At 48.5% G+C, this 22,654-nt stretch overlaps 1 protein-coding gene across 6 annotated transcripts in view; it reads right to left on the bottom strand.

Moving 5' to 3' along the window:
• LOC115075969 overlaps positions 1 to 22,654 on the bottom strand; it is a 44,787-nt gene that overhangs the window by 4,042 nt on the left and 18,091 nt on the right. For 5 of the 6 annotated variants that reach the window (XM_029576969.1, XM_029576970.1, XM_029576971.1 and 2 more), the window contains exons 3-4: positions 20,967 to 21,157; positions 241 to 357 (exon numbers count right to left, since the gene is read on the bottom strand). In XM_029576969.1, the coding sequence (XP_029432829.1) occupies positions 241 to 357; positions 20,967 to 21,157 (308 nt within the window). The remainder of the gene's footprint in view (positions 1 to 240; positions 358 to 20,966; positions 21,158 to 22,654) is intronic. The other variant, XM_029576975.1, reaches the window with a different exon arrangement.

Here is a 22,654-nt window from a genome sequence, read left to right as displayed (position 1 = left end):
AGAAAGATTACCCACTGAAAGGGAGTTAGGAGCTACCTTCTCTGTATTCTAAAAGGACCCCTTTGGATTCAGGTCATAGAGCTATACCTAATCAGAATGAATGTTTAAAAAAAAACAAAAAACCAAAAGATCTAACAAGAAAAAGAAAGCAGGAGCTGTTTTAACTGGGACATTGTCCCTACATGAGCCAGAAGGCACAGAGTACCTATGCCAGCAAACGTAGGTATCCTTCACACTTACATGGGCATTAAGGAGGCAGGATGCTGGTAGGCCAGCCTGAGTCAACCGTGCAGACTGGCCAGGGGACGGCACCTCAACCAGGAATGGCGACACAGACTGCCCATTCTGGATATTTACCTGAGGAAACACAAAGAAGAAATCACTTTTCAGAGCTTTTAATAATACGCATTGCCTTTTATCTGAAGTAGAACGGTTTGTAAAGCATACGGTGATCTGCCAGCATACTTGGATTGTAGGGAAAATGGGGGGATAAGAATTATTACTACGCATTTGTTATTGGGTAAGCTGCAGCTCAGGGGAGATAATACAATGCAATTGTCTATCATCATGAAGATTATTAAAAACAAAACCCACAATAATAATAATCACATCTCGGGCTATCAGCCAGCTTTTAGCACAATGTTTTAACTGTTAGATCACACTACCTCCCTCCCCTAATAGAAACCACACTTTATAATTAAGTAGCACTTCAAAGCACTTTATAATCTAAGAAATCATAACATCCTCTCGAATTAATTATAGCTGGCTAAATGGGGACAAGGTGGCCTTCCCAAGGTCAGGTGGTCTGAATTCTAGGGCCCAGTTCATCATTGGACACATTCCCTCTGTACACAAACCTGAGCTACCAGCTCGCTACAAGAAAACACACACAGCATTTATCAATGGTCAGCTCTGCGCAGATGACACCTTTTTAATGTTGGACAATATAAATTGTGGTTTTACTTGGGCCTGGCCCTTATTATTTCCTCCTCCTTTTGGATGTTTAGCTCAGCTGGAACTGGTGCTGGGCTCCACCGCCCTGCGCCTTCAGTCACAATTACCTCGGGGATTTTTCCACCTTCCCAGCTCACCTAGCCTAGCCCATGCCACAATCCTTGGCCCCCTTCTAACTGTGAGCCCTGAATCCAGCCACTAGGTGCCGCTGTTGCACAACGAGTGCCCCACCAGCCCTAGGCTATTGAAGATCTGATCCAGGAATCAAAGGCAGGCCCTCCTCCTATAAATATAGTAAGTTTATATAGGCAGGCCCTCCTCCTATAAATATAGTAACTTTATATAGGCAGGCCCTCCTCCTATAAATATAGCAAAATTGCTTACCTTGTAATAGGTGTTATCCCAGGACAGCAGGATGTAGTCCTCACATATGGGTGACGTCATCCACGGAGCCCTTAAGCGGGAAAAACTTCTGGCAAGTTTCTAGAAGTTTTAACTGGCTGCCTGAGGCTACTGAGCATGCCCGGCATGCCATGATATTCCCTGCCACAGGGGTCTCACTCCAGTCTTGTATGTAGCAATAAGCGTAAGCAAAAATATAATAATAAAGTCTGAGGCCCAACTCCGCGGGGTGGCGGGTGGGTTCCGTGAGGACTACATCCTGCTGTCCTGGGATAACACCTATTACAAGGTAAGCAATTTTGCTTTATCCCAGGACAAGCAGGATGCTAGTCCTCACATATGGGTGATTAGCAAGCTAGAGGCTGAGTCATTGTCCGTGCATGTAGCAGTGATGCGTTGTTGTGGAAATGATGCAGCCGAAGTACACAGCAGGTTGGATGTAGAAGGAGTTGGGATTAAACTGGAAACAAGTTCTTTAAGACAGATTGTCCATAGGCTGAATCCTGTCGTCCTTCCTTGTCTAAACAGTAGTGAGCTGCAAAAGTGTGGAGAGAAGTCCATGTTGCTGCTTTACAAATGTCAACGATTGGCACTGAACGAAAATGCGCTATTGAAGTTGACATTGCTCTTACTGAATGTGCCTTTACTCGCCCTTGGAGAGGAAGGCCTGCTTTTGTATAGCAAAATTGTATGCAGTCTGCTAACCAATTGGATAGAGTATGCTTTCCCACTGCTTTACCTGGCTTATTTGGGTCATATGAGACGAAAAGCTGATTGGATTTTCTGAGGGACGTCGTGCGATTCAAGTAAAAGGACAAAGCACGTTTACAGTCCAAAGTGTGTAAAGCTCTTTCGCCTTGATGAGAGTGAGGCTTTGGAAAGAATGTGGGTAGAACTATAGTTTGATTTAAGTGGAATTCCGTAACTACCTTGGGAAGGAATTTTGGATGTGTTCGGAGAACCACTCTGTCATGGAGGAACTTTGTGTAAGGTTCGTATGTGACAAGTGCTTGTAATTCACTAACCCTCCTAGCTGATGTAATGGCTATGAGGAAAATAGTTTTCCATGTGAGAAATTTAAGGTCACAGGTATCTATGGGTTCAAAGGGAGAACGCATTAGACCTGTTAAGACCAGATTCAGGTCCCATTGCGTAGCTGGGGGCCGAATTGGTGGTTTAAGTTGAGTTAGACCTCTCATGAATCTACTGACGAGAGGTTGTGTGGAGATAGGTGCATCTCCTATCTTGTCATGATAAGCTGAGATTGCACTCAAATGTACTCTGATTGACGATGTCTGAAGTCCAGAGTCTGAAAGATAGCACAGATAATCTAGCAGAGTAGTTGTGGGGCAAGTGAAAGGATCTGTATTGTTTTGCTTGCACCAGGAAGTGAATCGTTTCCACTTGAAAGAATAATTCTTTCTTGTGGAAGGTTTGCGGGAAGCTATAAGCACTTGAGATACATTAGTTGAGAGGTTAAGTGATTGTAAGATCAAGCTTTCAACATCCATGCTGTCAAGGATAGGGATTGAAGGTTGGGATGGCGCAACCGGCCCTGATCCTGAGTGATGAGATTGGGAGCTACTCCCAGGCGAATTGGATCCTTGACTGACAGGTCTAGCAGTGTGGGAAACCATACTTGTCGAGGCCAATATGGGGCTATGAGAATCATGGACCCCTTGTCCTGTTGTAGCTTCACCAGTGTCTTGGTGATAAGCGGTATTGGAGGATATGCATATAGGAGGCCTGAGTTCCAAGGGCGAGCAAAGGCGTCCTTGGCTGGTTGGTGCTTCTGTTGGTGCAGGGAACAGAAGTTGGTCACCTTGTGGTTGAGGTGCGACGCAAAGAGGTCTGTTGTTGGCTGTCCCCAACATTGGAATATTTTGGTCGCTATCGAGGGATTCAGAGACCACTCGTGTGGTTGGAATTGCCGACTGAGTCGGTCTGCTAGTACATTTTGAATTCCTGCTAGATAAGTGGCCTGTAGTAACATTGAGTGATTCAAGGCCCAGTCCCAAATTTGCGCAGCTTCTTGACAAAGGAGATACGAGCCCGTACCTCCCTGTTTGTTGATGTACCACATGGCCACCGTATTGTCCGTTTGGATTAACACAGTCTTGTGTGAAAGGCAGTCCTTGAACGCATGCAGCGCATAGCGTATAGCTCGAAGTTCCAGAAAATTGATTTGATATGTGGCTTCGAGTTTTGTCCAAGTTCCTTGAGTTTGAAGAGAGTTTACATGAGCTCCCCATCCCAAGGTGGATGCATCTGTAGTTAACGTTATTTGAGGGATCGGCTTTTGGAAAGGCAGGCCCTTGCGTAAATTGTCTTTGATTGTCCACCAGTTTAGCGATGAGCGAAGTTGGTGGGTTACTTGGATGGGAGAATGAAGCGGTTGAATGGCTTGGATCCATTGCGACCGGAGAGTCCATTGCGTAAGTCGCATGGCAAGTCGTGCCATCGGAGTGACATGAACCGTTGATGCCATGTGGCCCAGTAAGATTAGGAACTGATGAGCTGTCACTTGCAGTTGTGTGGACATGGCGTACGCTAACTGGGACAGTGTATGTGCACGGTCTTCTGGAAGAAAAGCTTGTGCGAGGTTTGTGTCTAATTCTGCTCCTATGTATTGGAGTAGATGAGATGGTTGTAGGTGGGATTTTTGATAATTGATGAGAAATCCCAGTGTGTGCAGTACCTTTATTGTGTAATGTAGAGAAGTAAGCGCCCCTTGTTGAGATTGACTTTTTATAAGCCAATCGTCTAGATAAGGGAAGACATGAACACCTTGTTTGTGCAAATGTCCTGCTATTACTGCTAGGCATTTTGTGAATACTCTGGGAGCTGAGGCTAGGCCGAATGGTAGGACTCTGTATTGGAAATGCTGGCGTCCCACCTTGAATCTTAGGTACTTGCGATGAGGTGGGAAAATAGGTATGTGAGTATAAGCGTCTTGGAGATCCAGAGAACAAAGCCAATCCCCCTTTTGTATGAGAGGAAGAATGGTGCCCAAGGATACCATTCTGAATTTTTCTTTTCTTAGAAATTTGTTGAGATTTCTGAGATCTAGAATTGGACGCAGTCCTCCGGTTTTCTTTGGAATGAGGAAATACCGGGAATAGAATCCTCTTCCCTTCTGTGAGCGTGGTACGTGTTCCACCGCTCTTGCTTTCAGAAGAGTAGATAATTCCATTTGTAATTGAGGTATGTGATCGAGATAGGAGTTTTGTGGTGGACACTCCGGCGGGGGAGCTGTGAAGTCTAGGTGGTAACCCTGATGAACTATGGATAAGACCCATTGATCTGTGGTGATATTGTCCCAATCGTTGTAAAAGTGGGAAATCCTTCCCCCCACTGGCAAATTCGGAAAGGGGTTGGGTTGGCTCTGTTCTCCGGGACTGCTTTCAAAAGCCAGAGGTGGAAGCAGTTTGGGGCGGAGGCTGTGGCCTTGCAGCTCTCTGCTGTCTCTGCTGAGGGCGCTGCGGAGGCCTTGTAGAGCGTGGCCTTGAGGTCTGGGGGTAATACCTTCTTGGTCTAAAGAAAGGCCGTCTGGTGTCTCGCCGTGGCGGCCTGCGGGCAGGGTGAGTAGGAGCATCGTGGGACAACGTAGAGAGCTGTTTTAATGTTTCAGAGTGCTCTCTAAGCTGCGTTACGGCATCTTGTACTTTTGTTCCGAACAAGTTGTCGCCCAGGCAAGGCAAGTCCACTAGTTTATCCTGGACCTCTGGACGTAGGTCAGACGCCTTCAACCAGGCCCATCTTCGAGCACTGATGCCTGAAGCTGCCGTTCTGGAAGAAGTCTCAAATGCGTCGTACGCCGCTCGCACCTCATGCTTGCCCGCATCCAGACCTTTCTGCACAATGTGTTGTGCTGCCTCCTGCTGCTGTTGAGGGAGAGAGGGAAGAAATTCCTCAATCTGCTTCCACAGGTTTCTTTGATGCTGTGTTATATACAGTTGGTACGCAGCAATTTTCGCATTTAGCATCGCTCCCTGGTAAATCTTACGCCCCATAAGGTCTAGGAATCTGTTATCTTTCCCAGGAGGGATAGAAGCGTGAGTTCTTGACCTTCTTGATTTCTTTTGCGCAGATTCCACAACTAATGAACTGTGTGGTAGTTGTGGCTTCTCAAAGCCTGGGGCCGCTTGGACTAAATATGTAGAATCAATTCTACGATTAACTCCCGGTGTTGTACATGGGTGCTCCCAAATCCGTTGCTGAAGTTGGAGTAGTACTTCATGAACTGGAATTGCTAGGTTATGTTTTGGAGGATCTACAAATTGTAGAATCTCCAGTGTTTGCTGTCTGTCATCTTTCTCTGCCTGAAGTTGAAAAGGGATGGATTCCGACATCTCTTGAACGAAAGAAGCAAAGGATAAATCCTCAGGAGGGGATTGCTTCTTGGTTTGTGGCGGAGTACCTTCTGATAAAAATTCTTCTGAAGAATACTCCGATTGTGTGTCAGACCATGTATCCTCTGGTTGAGGATATGAAGGATGGCTTGGAATTGTAGATGGAGGAACCCCCGAGGGTCCTGGTAAAGGATCCTGGATGTCCGGTGCCCCATCACTGGTATCACTGTTTTCCGCCGGGTATGAAGGCAAGGAAGATAAAAGATCATGATATCTTTTGGTGAGGATAGCATGTAATCTTTTCTCAGAGGGAATCTCTGGATGTTTGGACTTTCCTGTTGCCTTTTTTCCCCGGCTTGAAGCTGCAGAAGGAGCTACAGTGTAATGTGGAGGTGGTTGTGCCGCCGTAGAAAGTGATGTAGTGAGAAAGGAAAACATGGAGATGGGAATCAATGAGGAGATTGGTCTGGAAGCACTTGTGGACATTGTAGAATGTACACTCGTCGATTCCATCGAAGGATGTGCAATTTGCATCGAAGATGAGGCTGTTGACATCGATGGAGCAGCAGGCATCGTTGGAGCGCAGATAGGCACGTCCATCGGAATAGATAGAGCTGCAGCAGTCATCGGCACCGAGATTGGCATCGGTATGGACGATGACGTTGGCATCGGCACTGGCATCGATGTGGACGATGGTACCGGCATCGACTCGGTAGTCGGCATCGATGGAGACATCGGCATCGGCCCGATGGCCGGCATCGATGGAGTCATCGGCATCGGCCCGATGGCCGGCATCGACTGGGGAGTCGGCATCGACCGGTAGGTCGGCATCGGTCCTACCAGGGCCGGTATTGGAGATGCAGCCGGGATGGCTTCTTTCATGGCATCGGCGACAAGCTTCTTAATCAAGGTTGTTAAGTCCGCCACGGACGTCGACGGTGTCGATTCCTCTGAAGGGATTACCGAGGTCGATGACAACTTCCGCTGTTTAGCCCTTGGTTCTTCCGGCGATGGCAACGGAGGAATCGCATGATGTCTCCGGTGTTTATGTTTGGGACGGATCTCAGAAACGGATCTGGACGATGACGGGGTTGGCGAGGAAGCATCTCCCGAACCTTGTTGGACTTTCTTTAGAAGTATCTTCTTCGATACGCCTATCGGGGAAGATCTAGTCGAGGTCGACGGCGATGTCGGTGCTCTGATTTGAAAAATCTGAGCCATTCTTTCATGGCGAAGCTTCCTACCTTTCGCCGTCATTTCTTGACATTGGGCACAAGAAGCGATGTCGTGGTCTCCTCCCAAACAACGGACGCACTCCACGTGCGGGTCGGTGATGGACATAGTCCGGTTGCAGGCCGGACATTTTTTGAATCCGGAGGTTTTCTCCGTCGACATCCGTCGATGAATTCGGATTCCTTTTTGTCAAAAAAGAGTATGAAGTTTGTCACCAGCCGGTGACAAACCGAGCGAGACCCGTAAAGGGTAAAAAGTTGAGAATTAAAGTTAGTCGTTGTGAGGTAACTCACGGGGCTCCTGGAAACCGCGATGCAGCTAGCAGCGCGGAAAAAAGAAGACTGGAGTGAGACCCCTGTGGCAGGGAATATCATGGCATGCCGGGCATGCTCAGTAGCCTCAGGCAGCCAGTTAAAACTTCTAGAAACTTGCCAGAAGTTTTTCCCGCTTAAGGGCTCCGTGGATGACGTCACCCATATGTGAGGACTAGCATCCTGCTTGTCCTGGGATAAAGTAAGTTTATATAGGCAGGCCCTCCTCCTATAAATATAGTAACTTTATATAGGCAGGCCTTCCTCCTATAAATATAGAAAGTTTATATAGGCAGGCCCTCCTCCTATAAATATAGTAACTTTATATAGGCAGGCCCTCGTCCTATAAATATAGTAAGTTTATATAGGCAGGCCTTCCTCCTATAAATATAGTAAGTTTATATAGGCAGGCCCTCGTCCTATAAATATAGTAAGTTTATATAGGCAGGCCCTCGTCCTATAAATATAGTAAGTTTATATAGGCAGGCCTTCCTCCTATAAATATAGTAAGTTTATATAGGCAGGCCCTCCTATAAATATAGTAAGTTTATATAGGCAGGCCCTCCTCCTATAAATATAGTAAGTTTATATAGGCAGGCCCTCCTCCTATAAATATAGTAAGTTTATATAGGCAGGCCCTCCTCCTATAAATATAGTAAGTTTACATAGGCAGGCCCTCCTCCTATAAATATAGTAACTTTACATAGGCAGGCCCTCCTCCTATAAATATAGTAAGTTTATATAGGCAGGCCCTGCTCCTATAAATATAGTAAGTTTATATAGGCAGGCCCTCCTCCTATAAATATAGTAAGTTTATATAGGCAGGCCTTCCTCCTATAAATATAGTAAGTTTATATAGGCAGGCCCTCCTCCTATAAATATAGTAAAGTTTATATAGGCAGGCCCCTCCTATAAATATAGTAAGTTTATATAGGCAGGCCCTCCTCCTATAAATATAGTAAGTTTATATAGGCAGGCCCTCCTCCTATAAATATAGTAACTTTATATAGGCAGGCCCTCCTCCTATAAATATAGAAAGTTTATATAGGCAGGCCCTCCTATAAATATAGTAAGTTTATATAGGCAGGCCTTCCTCCTATAAATATAGTAAGTTTATATAGGCAGGCCCTCCTCCTATAAATATAGTAAGTTTATATAGGCAGGCCCTCCTCCTATAAATATAGTAAGTTTATATAGGCAGGCCCTCCTCCTATAAATATAGTAAGTTTATATAGGCAGGCCTTCCTCCTATAAATATAGTAAGTTTATATAGGCAGGCCCTCCTCCTATAAATATAGAAAGTTTATATAGGCAGGCCCTCCTCCTATAAATATAGTAAGTTTATATAGGCAGGCCCTCCTCCTATAAATATAGTAACTTTATATAGGCAGGCCCTCCTCCTATAAATATAGTAAGTTTATATAGCTAGGCCCTCCTCCTATAAATATAGTAACTTTATATAGGCAGGCCCTCCTCCTATAAATATAGTAACTTTATATAGGCAGGCCCTCCTCCTATAAATATAGTAACTTTATATAGGCAGGCCCTCCTCCTATAAATATAGTAAGTTTATATAGCTAGGCCCTCCTCCTATAAATATAGTAAGTTTATATAGGCAGGCCTTCCTCCTATAAATATAGTAACTTTATATAGGCAGGCCCTCCTATAAATATAGTAACTTTATATAGGCAGGCCCTCCTATAAATATAGTAACTTTATATAGGCAGGCCCTCCTCCTATAAATATAGTAAGTTTATATACGCAGGCCTTCCTCCTATAAATATAGTAACTTTATATAGGCAGGCCCTCCTCCTATAAATATAGTAAGTTTATATAGGCAGGCCCTCCTCCTATAAATATAGTAAGTTTATATAGGCAGGCCCTCCTCCTATAAATATAGTAACTTTATATAGGCAGGCCCTCCTCCTATAAATATAGTAACTTTATATAGGCAGGCCCTCCTCCTATAAATATAGTAACTTTATATAGGCAGGCCCTCCTCCTATAAATATAGTAAGTTTATATAGGCAGGCCTTCCTCCTATAAATATAGTAGCTTTATATAGGCAGGCCCTCCTCCTATAAATATAGTAAGTTTATATAGGCAGGCCCTCCTCCTATAAATATAGTAAGTTTATATAGGCAGGCCCTCCTCCTATAAATATAGTAAGTTTATATAGGCAGGCCTTCCTCCTATAAATATAGTAAGTTTATATAGGCAGGCCCTCCTCCTATAAATATAGTTAAGTTTATATAGGCAGGCCCTCCTCCTATAAATATAGTAAGTTTATATAGGCAGGCCCTCCTCCTATAAATATAGTAAGTTTATATAGGCAGGCCCTCCTCCTATAAATATAGTAACTTTATATAGGCAGGCCCTCCTCCTATAAATATAGTAAGTTTATATAGGCAGGCCCTCCTATATAATAAGTTTGTATAGCTATTTTGGTTCCTCTCCACTCTCTCCTCTTTACTTCGTTTCAGTACTCTACTCATAGTCCCTCTTGTTCCCAGCCCTTCTTTTCTCCCCTTACCCCACCCCCCGTTAAATGTAATTTTCCTTTCTTTGAGTTAATTGTAAACAGACGTGATGTGATCTACGAATGCTGGTATATTAAAAGTTCATAAATAAATAAGTGTGCAGCCCTCTCACAGGACTAACCACTACTACCTTATTCAAACTTAATTCTAAGCTTGCTTTCTCCTTGCGGACAAGAAACACAGCGGTTCTGTGGCTGCAGCCTGACCTCGGATGACACTTTCTTCTGTCCCACTCACCCTGTGCCTTGGCTCTATCACAACATTCTCAGCTGGTTGGTCATATCTCCTCCTGGTCTCACCCTATCTTTTAAGAGGCAGGTACAAACTAGGCCTCTTATTCAAAGCCAAAAATAAATGAATTAAATCGCATGTTGTATTTATTTCATTACCCATATTGCCTGATTGTGTAAAAAAAAAAAAAAAAAGGCAGGGTACAGAAATATAAAGATAAGATAAAAACAGTAACCATACATTTCCTAGTGTGTAGCAGATGGACTCAGGACCAATGGGTAGAGTGTACTCCTGATAGCACTTGGAGACGGATCAGATTTCAGTCTGACGTCAGCCCTAGTACATATACCCCTGCAGGACGCCCTGCTCTTCAGTATTTCTCAGTCTCCATAGCAGTTCGGGACTCTATCCCTGCTTGCACAGCATTAGAGTATTCTAACCAAAGAAAGCCAAAACAAAGAAGAAAACTTATCTCTACAGATGAGCCCCGCTCTCCTGCGGTGATACCTACAGGTCCCTCCCCCAGTTGAGATTCCTGAGGTGATTTCCGCGATCCCTCAGAGGTGAGCCTCGGTCCGGCAGCCGGTTCCCAGTGCGGACGTAGCCCCCGGCATCGGCTGCAAACTCGAGTGCGGCAGTGAAGGTACTTTTCCCTCTCCCCCCGCAGCCGGAGACCGCCCGGAACGGTGCCTACAATGACACAGCCACAACCTCCCCCAGAGGACCCTAACGTCCCGGAACCCTCTAAACCCAGAGAAGTACCTCGCCCGCCCAATAGCCCCAGCTTTGGGGACACGGACACCTCGGATGAGGGTCAAGACTCCCTGGAGGAAGGAGAAATCCCTCCAGGAACGGAACCCCACCGAACCATGAGGCGGTTCTTCCCCAAAGACGAGCTTTCAGACCTCGTGGCGGACAGCTTGAAAGTGCTCGCTATCCCAGGCACAAGTGCTACAGGGAAACCGAAGACGAACCCCCTCCTCGAGGGACTCAGTCAGACCTCCCGCCATTTCCCTTTGCTGCAAGCTGTCCAACAGCTGATTGACCTGGAATGGGACTCTCCGGAGGCCACATTCAAAGGGGGGGGGGGGGGCGGACCCCGCGGCAAAAAATCTCCTGGCATTCCCCAAAGTGGATGCCATGGTCTGCGCAGTCACTAAGCGCACTACCATCCCAGTCGAGGGAGGAGCGGCACTCAAGGATGCCCAGGACAGACGTCTGGAATCCATCCTCAAACAGTCATTCGACGTATCAGCTATGTCGCGACAGATTGCGGCCTGCTGCGCCATGCTGACACGCGCCTGTTTATCAAAGATCTTAAGGCATTCACCCCTGGGGCCATGCTGTAGGTGTTCGCCACCAGTGTTAGCCTCGACTTGGACACCTCATTGGTAACACTTCAGCCTACATTTCCTACATCCAATTGTCATCCATTCATACAGAACCTATGGCTAGTATTCATTCATAATTACATGATGACTCCGCTTTCTATTGTGGAACCGTACTGGAAAAGCTGGCTACCCATATGGAGTCTATCCCCTATACAACCTTAGCAGAAGTAACAGATAATCAATAAGAAAAAAAAAATTCAAACCCCCTTCCAGATTTCTGCTGCCCTAGGCTCAGGCCTAGTGTGCCTATTGGCAAATCCAGGTCTGGCAGTGGTCAAAAAAGCAAACAGTGTTAGGAATTATTAGGAAGGGAATGGCAAAATGGTGGATGTCATAATGCCTCTGTATCGCCCCATGGTGAGACCGCACCTTGAATTCTGTGTACAATTCTGGTCGCCGCATCTCAAAAAAGATATAATTGCGATGGAGAAGGTACAGAGAATGGTGACCAAAAGGAGAGAGGGGATGGAACGTGTCCCCTAGGAGGAAGGGCTAAAGAGGTTAGGCTGTTCAGCTTGGAGAAAAGAAACCTAAACAAGTACCTCAAAAGGGAAAAGCTTAAAAAGAACTTCCTCAGCACCATCCTTCCTCACCTAGAAATCAGCGACTGGCTAACCAAACAAGCAAAGATGCCTAATGTTCACAACTGTCAGTCATCCCAACCGCAGGAAATTTCTCCATGGCAGAAGGACGTTACCAATACTGAGCACTCAATTTGTTCTGACAGCAGCTTCAAGAGTATTCAGCAAATACTTAGCAGTGGTAGCTGCCCATGGTCAGAAGGAACAATGTCTGTTTTCCCATATTTAGACAACTGGCTTACATTGAGTAGATCCTCAAAAGAAGCATAGCTAACCACACTTATACAATCCATCATACCCTTCTCTCGCTGGGACTTGTTGTGAACTACGATCAATCCTATCTTAAACCAACTCATCAATTAAAACTCATAGGAATGAATTTGGACAAGGAGAAAAGTATTTGTTTCTGTTTCTTCAAAAGGATGAACAGCCTAATCCACATAATTCATTTTGTGTCAGCCGGGACTTTCATGGTACTGTTGGGCAACACGGCAGCTACAGGCCATGTCAGACCATTTGCCCGTCTACAGATGAGGGAGGTACAGGGGCAGTTAAGATATCATCAGAATCAGCATTTGCAGCCATTGTTCCATAGAATATCAAAATTTCTCATTCGCGCCTTTGCTTGGTAGATTAAACCGTCTAATCTGCTTTGCAGTCAACACTTTCACCCCCCCCCCAGATTCAACAAATACTAACTACAGATGCCTCCATCCAGGGCTGGTAGTCCGTTTGAATACAGTGTGCTCTCAAGGGACTTTGTCCATTCAGAAACAAAAACACTCCACATCAACCTGCTGGAACTAAATGTCATTTTCAAAACTCTAAGTCTTCAAAACACAATTGAAGGGAATAGTGGTTCAAATCCAAAATAGACAATATGTGGATGTGGTTAGTGCAGTTAGTGTAGCTGGGTTCAAAAAAGGTTTGGATAAGTTCATTAACGGCTATTCCCTGTACGTACCAGGATCAGTCCAGGACACCTGGGTTGTGACTCCGCACCAGTAGATGGAGACAGACTAAAACTTGTGGGTGGAGCCATATATGCCCCTGTGCCAGTCACAGCCCCTCAGTCTTACTCTGTCTCCAGTAGGTGGTGCAGGTCTAGTCACAGCCTCTGAGTGGCCTGAGGACTGATAGTTAGTTTAGTCAGGGTCATTCTGGTTTTATTGGTTTCAGTCTTTTGGCTTTGGTTATTAAAAAAAAAAAAAAAAAAAAAAAAGCAAATTTACAAGTGAGAAGAGGAAGCTGTCCGTGCTGCCTCCCAGGGGGGTGGGAAGGTTCTGAGGGGACCATCCCCCCCTGGTTGAGGCCGCTGCTGAGGGTCGAGGACCTGGCCTACCACAGGCAGCAGCGTAGGGGCTGACACCGGGGAGCCCGGTTCACTCACCCCCAACAGAAGCAGAAGACCCAGGACCCTGGACAGCGGCAGGTTTGAGTACAAAAAAAAAAATAAAAAAAAAAAAATTGTACTTTTATTTTTCTTGTGCGGCTCTCCGTTTTCTTCGCCGGTGGGGGTGTTTTCTCGGCTCGGTGAGGGACGGGGAGTGTTTTCGGCGGTAGGATTTTGTTTTTGGAATTTCTGATTTGTTAGTTCGCCGCCCGCCGCGACCGCATGGATGCCGAGGGGTTCGGTTGCCGCACTTGCGGCTCGGCGCGTGGCTCTCACGAGAGGGGATTTGCCCTGCCTGTGTTCCGGGCGGGAGGGAACGTCCGGGACAGACAGGGGGGGTAGATTCCGGTCGGCACGGTCGCCCTCACGCGATTTGGCAGTTCCTGTCATACCGGCTTACCCCTTCCCGCTCAGCGCGGGAGCGGCGGCCATCTTGGGGTCAGCCCGCGAAATTGGGCGCGAATCGACAGGGAATCCCAACATGCCTCCCGCGTTGCCTCCTCGGCACAGGCCTTCGAAGGGGGGTCCTCCGGGGGGGGCTGTCTCCCCGGGGGAGGCTAGCGCGGAGGGGACCTCCTCGGTTTTGGGGTTCTCGGTTTTGGCCATTTTCGCGCTCCCACTGCGCAAGGTACTCAAGGGCAGGGCCCGCAGGCGCCAGGAACAGCATGGCCACCCTAAGGGGGATGGCCCACGGCAGGAGAAATCCGGGTCCTCGTTTTCGGCCGTTTTCGCGCTCCTGCTGCGCACGTTACTCAAGTACAAGGGCCGCAGGCGCAAGGAGAAGCATGGCCTCCCTCAGGGGGATGGCCCACGGAAGAAGGAATCCCGGGTGGGCCCAGATCTCTCCCCGGCTCCAGCAAAGGGAATGCGACCACCGAGAGGGGTCCCGCAGGATACGGACTCTGCGTCCACCTCACAGGATGCGGTGGATACGCCCGGAGAGCCCCTGGGGGGGGGCCGATGGAGCGTCCGGGGACAGTTCTGCCCTGACTGGTCCGGGCAAACAATCAAACCAGTTATGTGGATGGCCCTACGCTGGTTCGGTGTTACGCAGAGATGAACTGTCCCCGCTTATCCCGGCTATCCTCAACGACCTAGGGGTGGATGCCCCACCGACAGTTTCGCGCCCTGGAGCGAACTTGGACCCAGTCCTGCTGGGGCTCACTGGTCCAGCGGTGGCTTCACATTCCGTTCTCGGCGTCAGAAGGAATGGGATACTCCAGAGCTGGGTCTGACGGGGACCAAGGCAAGGGACAAGCTTTATCCGCTGCCAGAGGACGCACTGGAGCTTCTACGGCTTCCGAAGCTAGATGCGGCGGTCTCGGCAGTAACAAAGAGTTCAATCTTCGAAGTTTCAGCGTGGAGGGGTCCGAGCTGCCATCTGTAGTAACTACGCCATGCGGGCTAGTTGCGCTGGGCCCAAGTTCTACAGGCGACTGCAGGTTTTTTCGGCTCAAGACGCCACACAGGCGGATCGTCCGGAGGCTGCCATCGCTTATAGTACGGATGCCCTCTACGATCTACTGCGTACTTCGGCTAGTTCCATGGTCGCTGCTGTTTCGGCTCATCGATTTGCTTTGGCTTCACAACGGGGCAGCGGATGGATCCTCCAAGGCTCTCCTCGGGGCACGGCCCTTCAGGGGAAAGCTATTATTCGGTTAAGAGTTGGATGATTGAGGTTTCCCTGGATGAGAACCGGGTTTTTTCAAGCTCCCAGAAGACAGGTCCATAACTCGGTCCCCCTATTCTGCTAGGTCCCGCTTCCACGGTTGAAAGAGATCTCGTCCCCAGTGGTCCTCTGGGCCTCCTGATCGCTCGACGTCTTCACTGGCCTCCTCGTGGCCACATTCCTTCCAGGGGGAAGCGTCACGGCAGACAGGGAAGAACCCCGTCCGGCACAGGGCCCAAGGCCTCGCAATGAGATACTGCTGGGCCATTCCTTAAGGCAGCCACCGCCCTTTGTTCCAATCGTGGGGGCGAGGTTGATTTTCGAGGAATGGGCCAACATAACGTCCGACCTGTGGGTCCTCAACGTCTTAGAGAACAGTTACGAGTTAGATTTTGTACGAACTCCGCCGGACAAATTCCTGACGGCGCCCTGCAAAGGTCCATGGATCACGGGGGCGGTGCACCGCGCCCTCCAGCGGGGCACAGGCCGTTATTCCATTTACTTCATCGCCCCGAAGGAGGACGGCATGTCCCGGCCTATTTTGGTTCTCACAGGGGTAAACAAATGGCACCGACCCTCGGACTTGGCCCGAATCAGCTGATCGTCCAAGTAGGGGTGTACCAGGAACCCCTCCAGTCGCGGTTGTGCCGCCTCGACTACCATTACCTTCGTAAACGTGCAAGGAGCCCTGGCGAGTCCGAAGGGGAGCACTCGGCATTGGTAGTGCCTGCCTAAGATGCACAATCTGAGGAGCAGCTGGAAGAATGGTGGGATGCTGACATGAAGGGACGCCTCTGGGAGCCCCCAGGAGGCCAGGATTTCGCCTGGCCGCACCGAGGCACTCACTGACCGATTCCTTCCATCTTGAAGGCTGGAACACGCAGGCATCGCGCACGCAAGCTTCAGTCTAAAGTGCGACGCTTATTGAGTCTTCAGCTGCCGCTGGTTGCGATTATCTGACAGTTCGGGGGTCGATGGTGTCCACCCTGGCGTTGGTTCTTTGGGCTTTGCTCATCTACGCCCAGAAGGTTTCATCTACCGCGTCCGCTCACTGCCCAGGCGAGGGCCAGTCTTCATGGGTGGCTCGATTTGGACCATCTCACTTGCAGTATATCCCTGCTGGTTCCCCACTGGACAGTGGTGACGACGGATACCAGCCTCTCCGGTTGGGCAGCGGTCTGCCTAAGCAAGTCAGTGCAGGGCCGGTGTTCCTTCGGCCAGTCGCAGTGGTCCATTAACCGTCCAGAAACCTGGGCGGTACACCTGGCTCTGCAGGCCTCCCTTCCTGTGGCCCGGGGGAAGGCGGTCCGCATGTTGTCGGTCAGTGCAACAGTGGTATCGTACATCAATCGCCAAGGGGGGACAAGGAGTCCACTAGTGGCGGAGGAGGCGCAGCTGCTGATGAGCTGGGCAGAGCGCCATCGAGGCTCCATCGCCACGTCCTACATTGCCGGGGTCGACAATGTTCAACCGGACTTCCTCAGCCGACACCATCCAGACCCCGGGGGAATGGGAGTTGGCGGACGATGCTTTTCCGCCTCGTTTCCGAAAGGTGGAGGGCTGCCCCACATGGATCGGATGGCCACTTGGCACAACGCGAAGGCTCCGCGTTTCTACAGTCGGCGTCATGAACGGGGAGCAGTAGGCGTCGACGCGCTGGTCCTTCCTTGGCGGACGGTTGTGCTCCCCTACGTGTTTTCCCCGTGTGGTCGGCGAGATTCTGCAGCGTATATATTGCACCTGTTCCTTGTGATCATAGGGGCACAGGAGTGGCCACGTCGTCCGTGGTTCGCAGTTTTCAGCCGGTTGTTGGTGACGTCTCCCATTCGTCTCCAGGAGTTCGCGGGCCTCCTACATCAGGACCCCGTCTGTCTGGAGGATGCGGATCACTTCTGTCTCGCGGCATGGCTTTTGAGAAGGATCGCCCGCGGAGAAGAGGTTACTCAGATGCAGTGATAGCCATGTTGCTGAGGTACAGGAAGCGGTCTACATCTCTGGCTTATGTCCGGGTCGGGGCGGTTCTGAGGATTGGTGCGTGCAGCGAGGGGTGGATCCCTTTCCGCTTCGATCGCAGATATTCTACCATTTCTTCAAGCCGCTCTGGCCACCGGCTTGGCGTGCGGTTCGCTACGGGTCCAGGTGGCGGCGCTTGGATGTTGCGGGGTAAGGTCTGGGGAACCTCCCTGGCTCTTCTTCTGGATATCTCCCGTTTTCTTCGGGGGGCCAAACGTCTCCGTCCTCCATTACATTCCCCTTGGCCTTCTTGGAACCTCTACTGGGTTCTTCCTCCCTAGGCTCGGCTCTGTTTGAGCCCTGGCAGCGTGCAACTCATAAGGTCCTTCATTTGAAGACGGTGTTTTTGGTGGCGATTGTCTCAGCTCGGCGTGTCTCGGAGTTGCGGGCGCTGTCCTGTAGGGAACCGTTCTTGCGGAGGTCCGATTCCGGAGTCTCCTTTTGGACGATCCCTTCCTTCTTTCCTGAGGTGGTGTCGTCTTTTCTCGTGAATCAGTCAGTGGAGTCCTGGCGTTTTCGGGTCGGGGAGTCCGCTGATCCCCCAGTTCAGGAAACTGCAGAAGCTAGATGTGCAGAGGTCTTGTCATTACTTGGAGGTTCCTAATCCGTTCCGGGTAGCCGACCATCTGTTCGTTTTGTTCTCGGGGCCAAAGAAAGGGGCCGCTGCGTCCCGCCCGACGGTCGTGCGTTGGCTTCAGGAGGCCATTGGCTCCGCGTACTTGGTACAGGGTAAGCCGCTTCCGGTGGGTCTGCGGGCTCATTCGACTCATTCCCAGGCCGCATCCTGGGCGGAAGCTTATCAGGTATCGCCTCAAGAGATTGGCAGGGCGGCTCCCTGGAAGTCGATGCATACCCTTATCGGGCGCTACCGGTTGGATGCCCGGGCTCCCGATGCATACCCTTATCGGGCACTACCGGTTGGATGTCCGGGCTCCCGATTCCGGGGGATTGGGAGAGAGGGTACTCCGAGCGGGACTCTCTGCTTCCCACCCTAGGTAAGTTTTGCTCTGGTACATCCCAGGTGTCCTGGACTGATCCTGGTACGTACAGGGAAAGGAAAATTAGTTTCTTACCTGATAATTTTCGTTCCTGTAGTACCAAGGATCAGTCCAGGATCCCGCCCGCAGGGCTTCGCTACAGTAACGGAGAGTCCGCTCATAATTGTTCTTAGTCCTGCTGATCGCTTGTTTAGCTCTTCCGGTTGGGGAGTCCGGTTAGGAGTTTGCTGCTCAGTTTTGGGTTAGAAGTGTATTTTATATCCAGTTTTGTTGCTTGGTTGCATTGCTACTTTGACATTACGTATGACTGAGGGGCTGTGACTGGCACAGGGGCATATATGGCTCCGCCCACAAGTTTTAGTCTGTCTCCATCTACTGGTGCGGAGTCACAACCCAGGTGTCCTGGACTGATCCTTGGTACTACAGGAACGAAAATTATCAGGTAAGAAACTAATTTTCCTTTAATCAAGTTTACATCAGTAGCATGGGATCTTCTTAGTGTTTGGGTAATTGCCAGGTTCTTATGGCCTGGTTTGGCCTCTGTTGGAAACAGGATGCTGGGCTTGATGGACCCTTGGTCTGACCCAGCATGGCAATTTCTTATGTTCTTATTGCATAAACAAGCAAGGAAGAACAGATCCCTTAAAACTGTATCAAGATGCACGCAAAATCGGGAACTGGGCAATTCCAAGAGAGAGAGATCTATTATGCTATTCATCTCCCAGGCAAGGACTCTAACTGAATGAATCTTCCATTTGAATTTTTGGCATTGGTGGACCTTACATTTTTAATCCTGTTGCGTTCGGCTGGTTGCAGGACGGACCCGCGACCAGCTGCTCTTACCTCCAGCCCTAAGCCACAAACAGGATTTCCTGATGATGGGGCAGACCCCCCTAGACAGAAGTGCAGCAACCTGCCGCACCTGAAGAGGGCCGACACGCCGATCAGAGGGACGCTGCTGCCAGCTGCTCCAGGCTTCCCTAGACAAGTGTGCGCCAAGCTTCCTGCCTCTTAAAGGGCCCGTGGTGGGAAATTCCTTGTGGTGCCCTCTGATGACGTTAGGAGCTGTTCTGTATTTAAGGCTCCCTCTGGTGCTCCTCAGATGCCTCAGCAATAGGTCGACTCAGTTGGAGTAGCAGTTTGCCTCTGCATTCCTGATCTTTGCCTCTTGGTTCCTGTTTCCTCTGTGTGTCTACTTGAGTTCCTGTGTCCTGTTCCTGGTTCCCGCACAAGTCTAGTCTTCTCCTGAGTTCTTATCTATGTCTGCCTACCTCATCTGTCCTACTGTTCCTCCTCGCCCCTTCAGAATGGCCTCCTGGCTTTGACTTCGGATGGTACCTTAACGCTGTTTGACCTCCGCCTGCCTTTGACTACTGCCTGCTCATCAACTTGCTTGAACTCTGCCTGAACCATGACACTGAACGAACTCTGCCTGCCTCTGACCACAGTCTGCACCAGTCTCTGCTGCCTGCCCCAATCACTGCTCACCTTTCTCTGTGCTGGCCTGCAACACCCTACGTGATGGATCTACATCTCCACAGCGGCCCGTGCCTAAGGTCAGCTGGCCCAGGCACCTGAGGGCTCAACCTAAAGGGAAAGAGAGGGCTGGTGTTGGTGAAGCTCCTGTTAGGCCTTTGCTCCAGCCAACTCCACCTGCTGACTGTGGGGACCTGCAGGGCTCCTCCCTGTGGGTTGAGCCAACTCCACTTCAGCCAAGGGTCCATTTCCGCCATACTTGTAAAGTGTTTTTTGATAGTTACTTCAGCACACAGAATAAGCAAATTTCAAGCCTTAGTTGTGCATTCACCATATACTCCAATGTTCAAGAAGTTTCTCAGTTTCATTGGAGTTAGGCCATAGTACTACCAACATTTTTTCCCAAAACTCATTCCGGCAAAGCTGAACAAGTGCTTCATACGTTGGACTGCAGAAAAGCTCTGTTTTACTTTGAATATTTTCATAAGGTTTGGACCTTTCCATTAGGCCTTTCAGTTAAGAAATATCATCTCTCTGCATAGCTATCTGACTGTATTTCCTATTGCTACAACTTCATAGTAAGGTGAAAGCTCATCATATACAAGCAACTTCCAACTGCTGTAGCTCACCTTCACACTGCTTCAACGGAAGAGATCTGTAAGGTGGCCTCATGGTCCTCTATCCACACCTTTGTCATCAGGGTGCAAATCCTCCATTAAAATGAGAAACTACTTTTCTGCAACCCTCAGCTTGGGAATCTCTATATGTGTGGCTGAATTAGTCTTGCTTGACTGTGGAGAAAGCTAAGTTGTTTACCTGTAATAGGTGTCCTCCATCGATATTAGAATGAATCAGCCACACAGTATCACCTACCTCCCCCACACAGTTACAGCTTAGCTTTTTAAATAACTGAGAAGACGCAGCAGGAACACCTGCAAAGCTGCTGCCACGTGAGAGAGATTTCTTACTCGTCTGGCTGATTTGCCCTGCTTTCTATGGATAAGCAACTTAGCTCTCCTTATTTATTTGGAGAAGCAGGTGGCGCACCAGACTAAGAGCGGGCCTTCTCGAAGTTTTTCTCTCTCTCTCCCCATCTGCTGGAGGGGAGGCAAAACCCAGGTGTCTGGATTGATCTGGGTACGTACAGGGAATCTGATTTTCAACACTTCAAAACAGATTACATTCAGGTACTGTAGGTATTTCTCTTTCCCCAGAGGGCTCACCATCTAAGTTTGTAGATAAGGCAATGGAGGAGTGACTTGTCTAAGATCACAAAGAGTGGCAGTGGGATTTGAACACTGGTTTCCCTGGTTCGTAGCCTGCTGCTGTAACCACGAGGCAACTGCTCCACTCCTTACTTTTAGAACAACCTTCCAGTATCATCTCCTCTTAGGCTGAATAAATCTCTACTCCCCGTCTTACCTTTTTCTGGAGGTGGATGGCTCTGTCCACAATCTTCTTTCTCACAATTAAGGCAGGGTTCCTGGGCAGAGCAAAGGGCATCCTTCCCCGGCTGTTCAGCTGGTTTGGGGGTGGGGAATGCACAGGCAGAACCGGTGCAGGGCGGCTGGCGGACATGGAAGGCTGATTGCCAGAACTTGCAGCACAGTCGCCTGGGGAGAGTAACATAACATAAGAATTGCCATACTGGGTTAGAATATATTCAAATCTTTTTTTTAACTTGACTACACTAATTGGCTTAACAATATCCTCCAGCAAAAAATTCCAGAGCTTAATTGTGCATTCAATGAAAAAGAATTCTCAGATTTGTTCTGAATGTGCTACTTACTAGCTTCATAAGTATCCCTAATCTTTGTATATTTTGTGAAAGAGTAAATAACCAATTTATATTACCCACTGTATTCCACTCATGATTTTACAGACTTTTATCATATCCTCCCTTTAGCTGTCTCTTCTCTAAGCCCTAACCTCTTTAGCCTTTCCCATTTATCATTTTGGTCATCCTTCTCTGTACCTTTTCCAATGCAACTATATCTTTGACGTTCATACTTGGTGTGGAGCACTGGTATGTGAGAAGCTCTCTCTCAAATCAGTTACAGTGATTCGTACCAGCAGATACTATTACTGGTAAAAAAAAAATAGGGATTCTCCTTCTGCTTATGAAGCTAGAGATGTAGAGTTTGAAATGCAGCAGAGATGTTTACAATACAAAGCATCTGTGGCTGGCACTGTGTTTGGTTGTGTCCAAGTTACTGTTGATGAGGCAGTGCACACACAAGAGCAAGCACAAGGCAATGAATAATGAACAAATCTGAAAGTGGCTAAATAACCAACCAGGTTTTTGGAATTTCTGGGTCATTATTTCTAGTCTTGTTCCAAGAATTTTTCATGAGGCACAGCTCTGGAGTCTTGGCAGCAGACTTGCTAATAAAGATCCAGGACAGAAACTTTCCACTCATGAAAGATCAGATTCAGTATCTAGTCTTTCAGGAATTAGGCACGGAGATCTTTATCTGCTACTTACTTTTTTGGTTTAGTTAAAACACTTTCAGAGTGTGTGCTAGAGTTTCCTCCCTTCTGAGAAACACAGAAATGACGGCAGAAAAGGACCAAAATGGTCCATCCAGTCTGCCCAGCAAGCTTATGGTAGCATGAGCCGCACCATACAGGTCTTTCCCAAGAGAGAGACACACAAAGACAGCAACAGCCCTGAGCATCTGTTCAGCCTAGGCTCTATCAGATATATGTAAAGTCCTCTTTCTGAGGAGACCCTCATACCATTCACTGAAAGAAAGAGGAAAGTGCATGTCATACTGTTGAACAATATTCCCAAAGAAGGAACTCAATGAGGCTTCATTAGAAGCAGGAGTGTAAAGCAAGTTTGCCTACCATAAAAACAGTGCTTTCTGGAGTTAGCAGGACGAATTAGCCATGATCTGTGGCTGACGTCATCCAGCAGCACCGAACAGACGTCTCTCCTAGCTAGTAGAGCTTTGAGCTCTATTGTGCATGTGCAGGAGTTCCCATGTGGGTGTTGCCTTGAGAGCCTCCTCATGCTCTATCATAGCTAAATATAATTAAATAGTCGATTCTCCAGGGAGGTGGGTGGTCATCTCATGGCTAATTCATCCTGTTATTTACAGAAAACA

Source organism: Rhinatrema bivittatum, chromosome 14 (genome assembly GCF_901001135.1).
Source record: "Rhinatrema bivittatum chromosome 14, aRhiBiv1.1, whole genome shotgun sequence".
Taxonomy (NCBI): domain Eukaryota; kingdom Metazoa; phylum Chordata; class Amphibia; order Gymnophiona; family Rhinatrematidae; genus Rhinatrema; species Rhinatrema bivittatum.
Note: the sequence above shows the minus strand (reverse complement) of the source record. Positions and strands in the feature narration are given on the sequence as shown.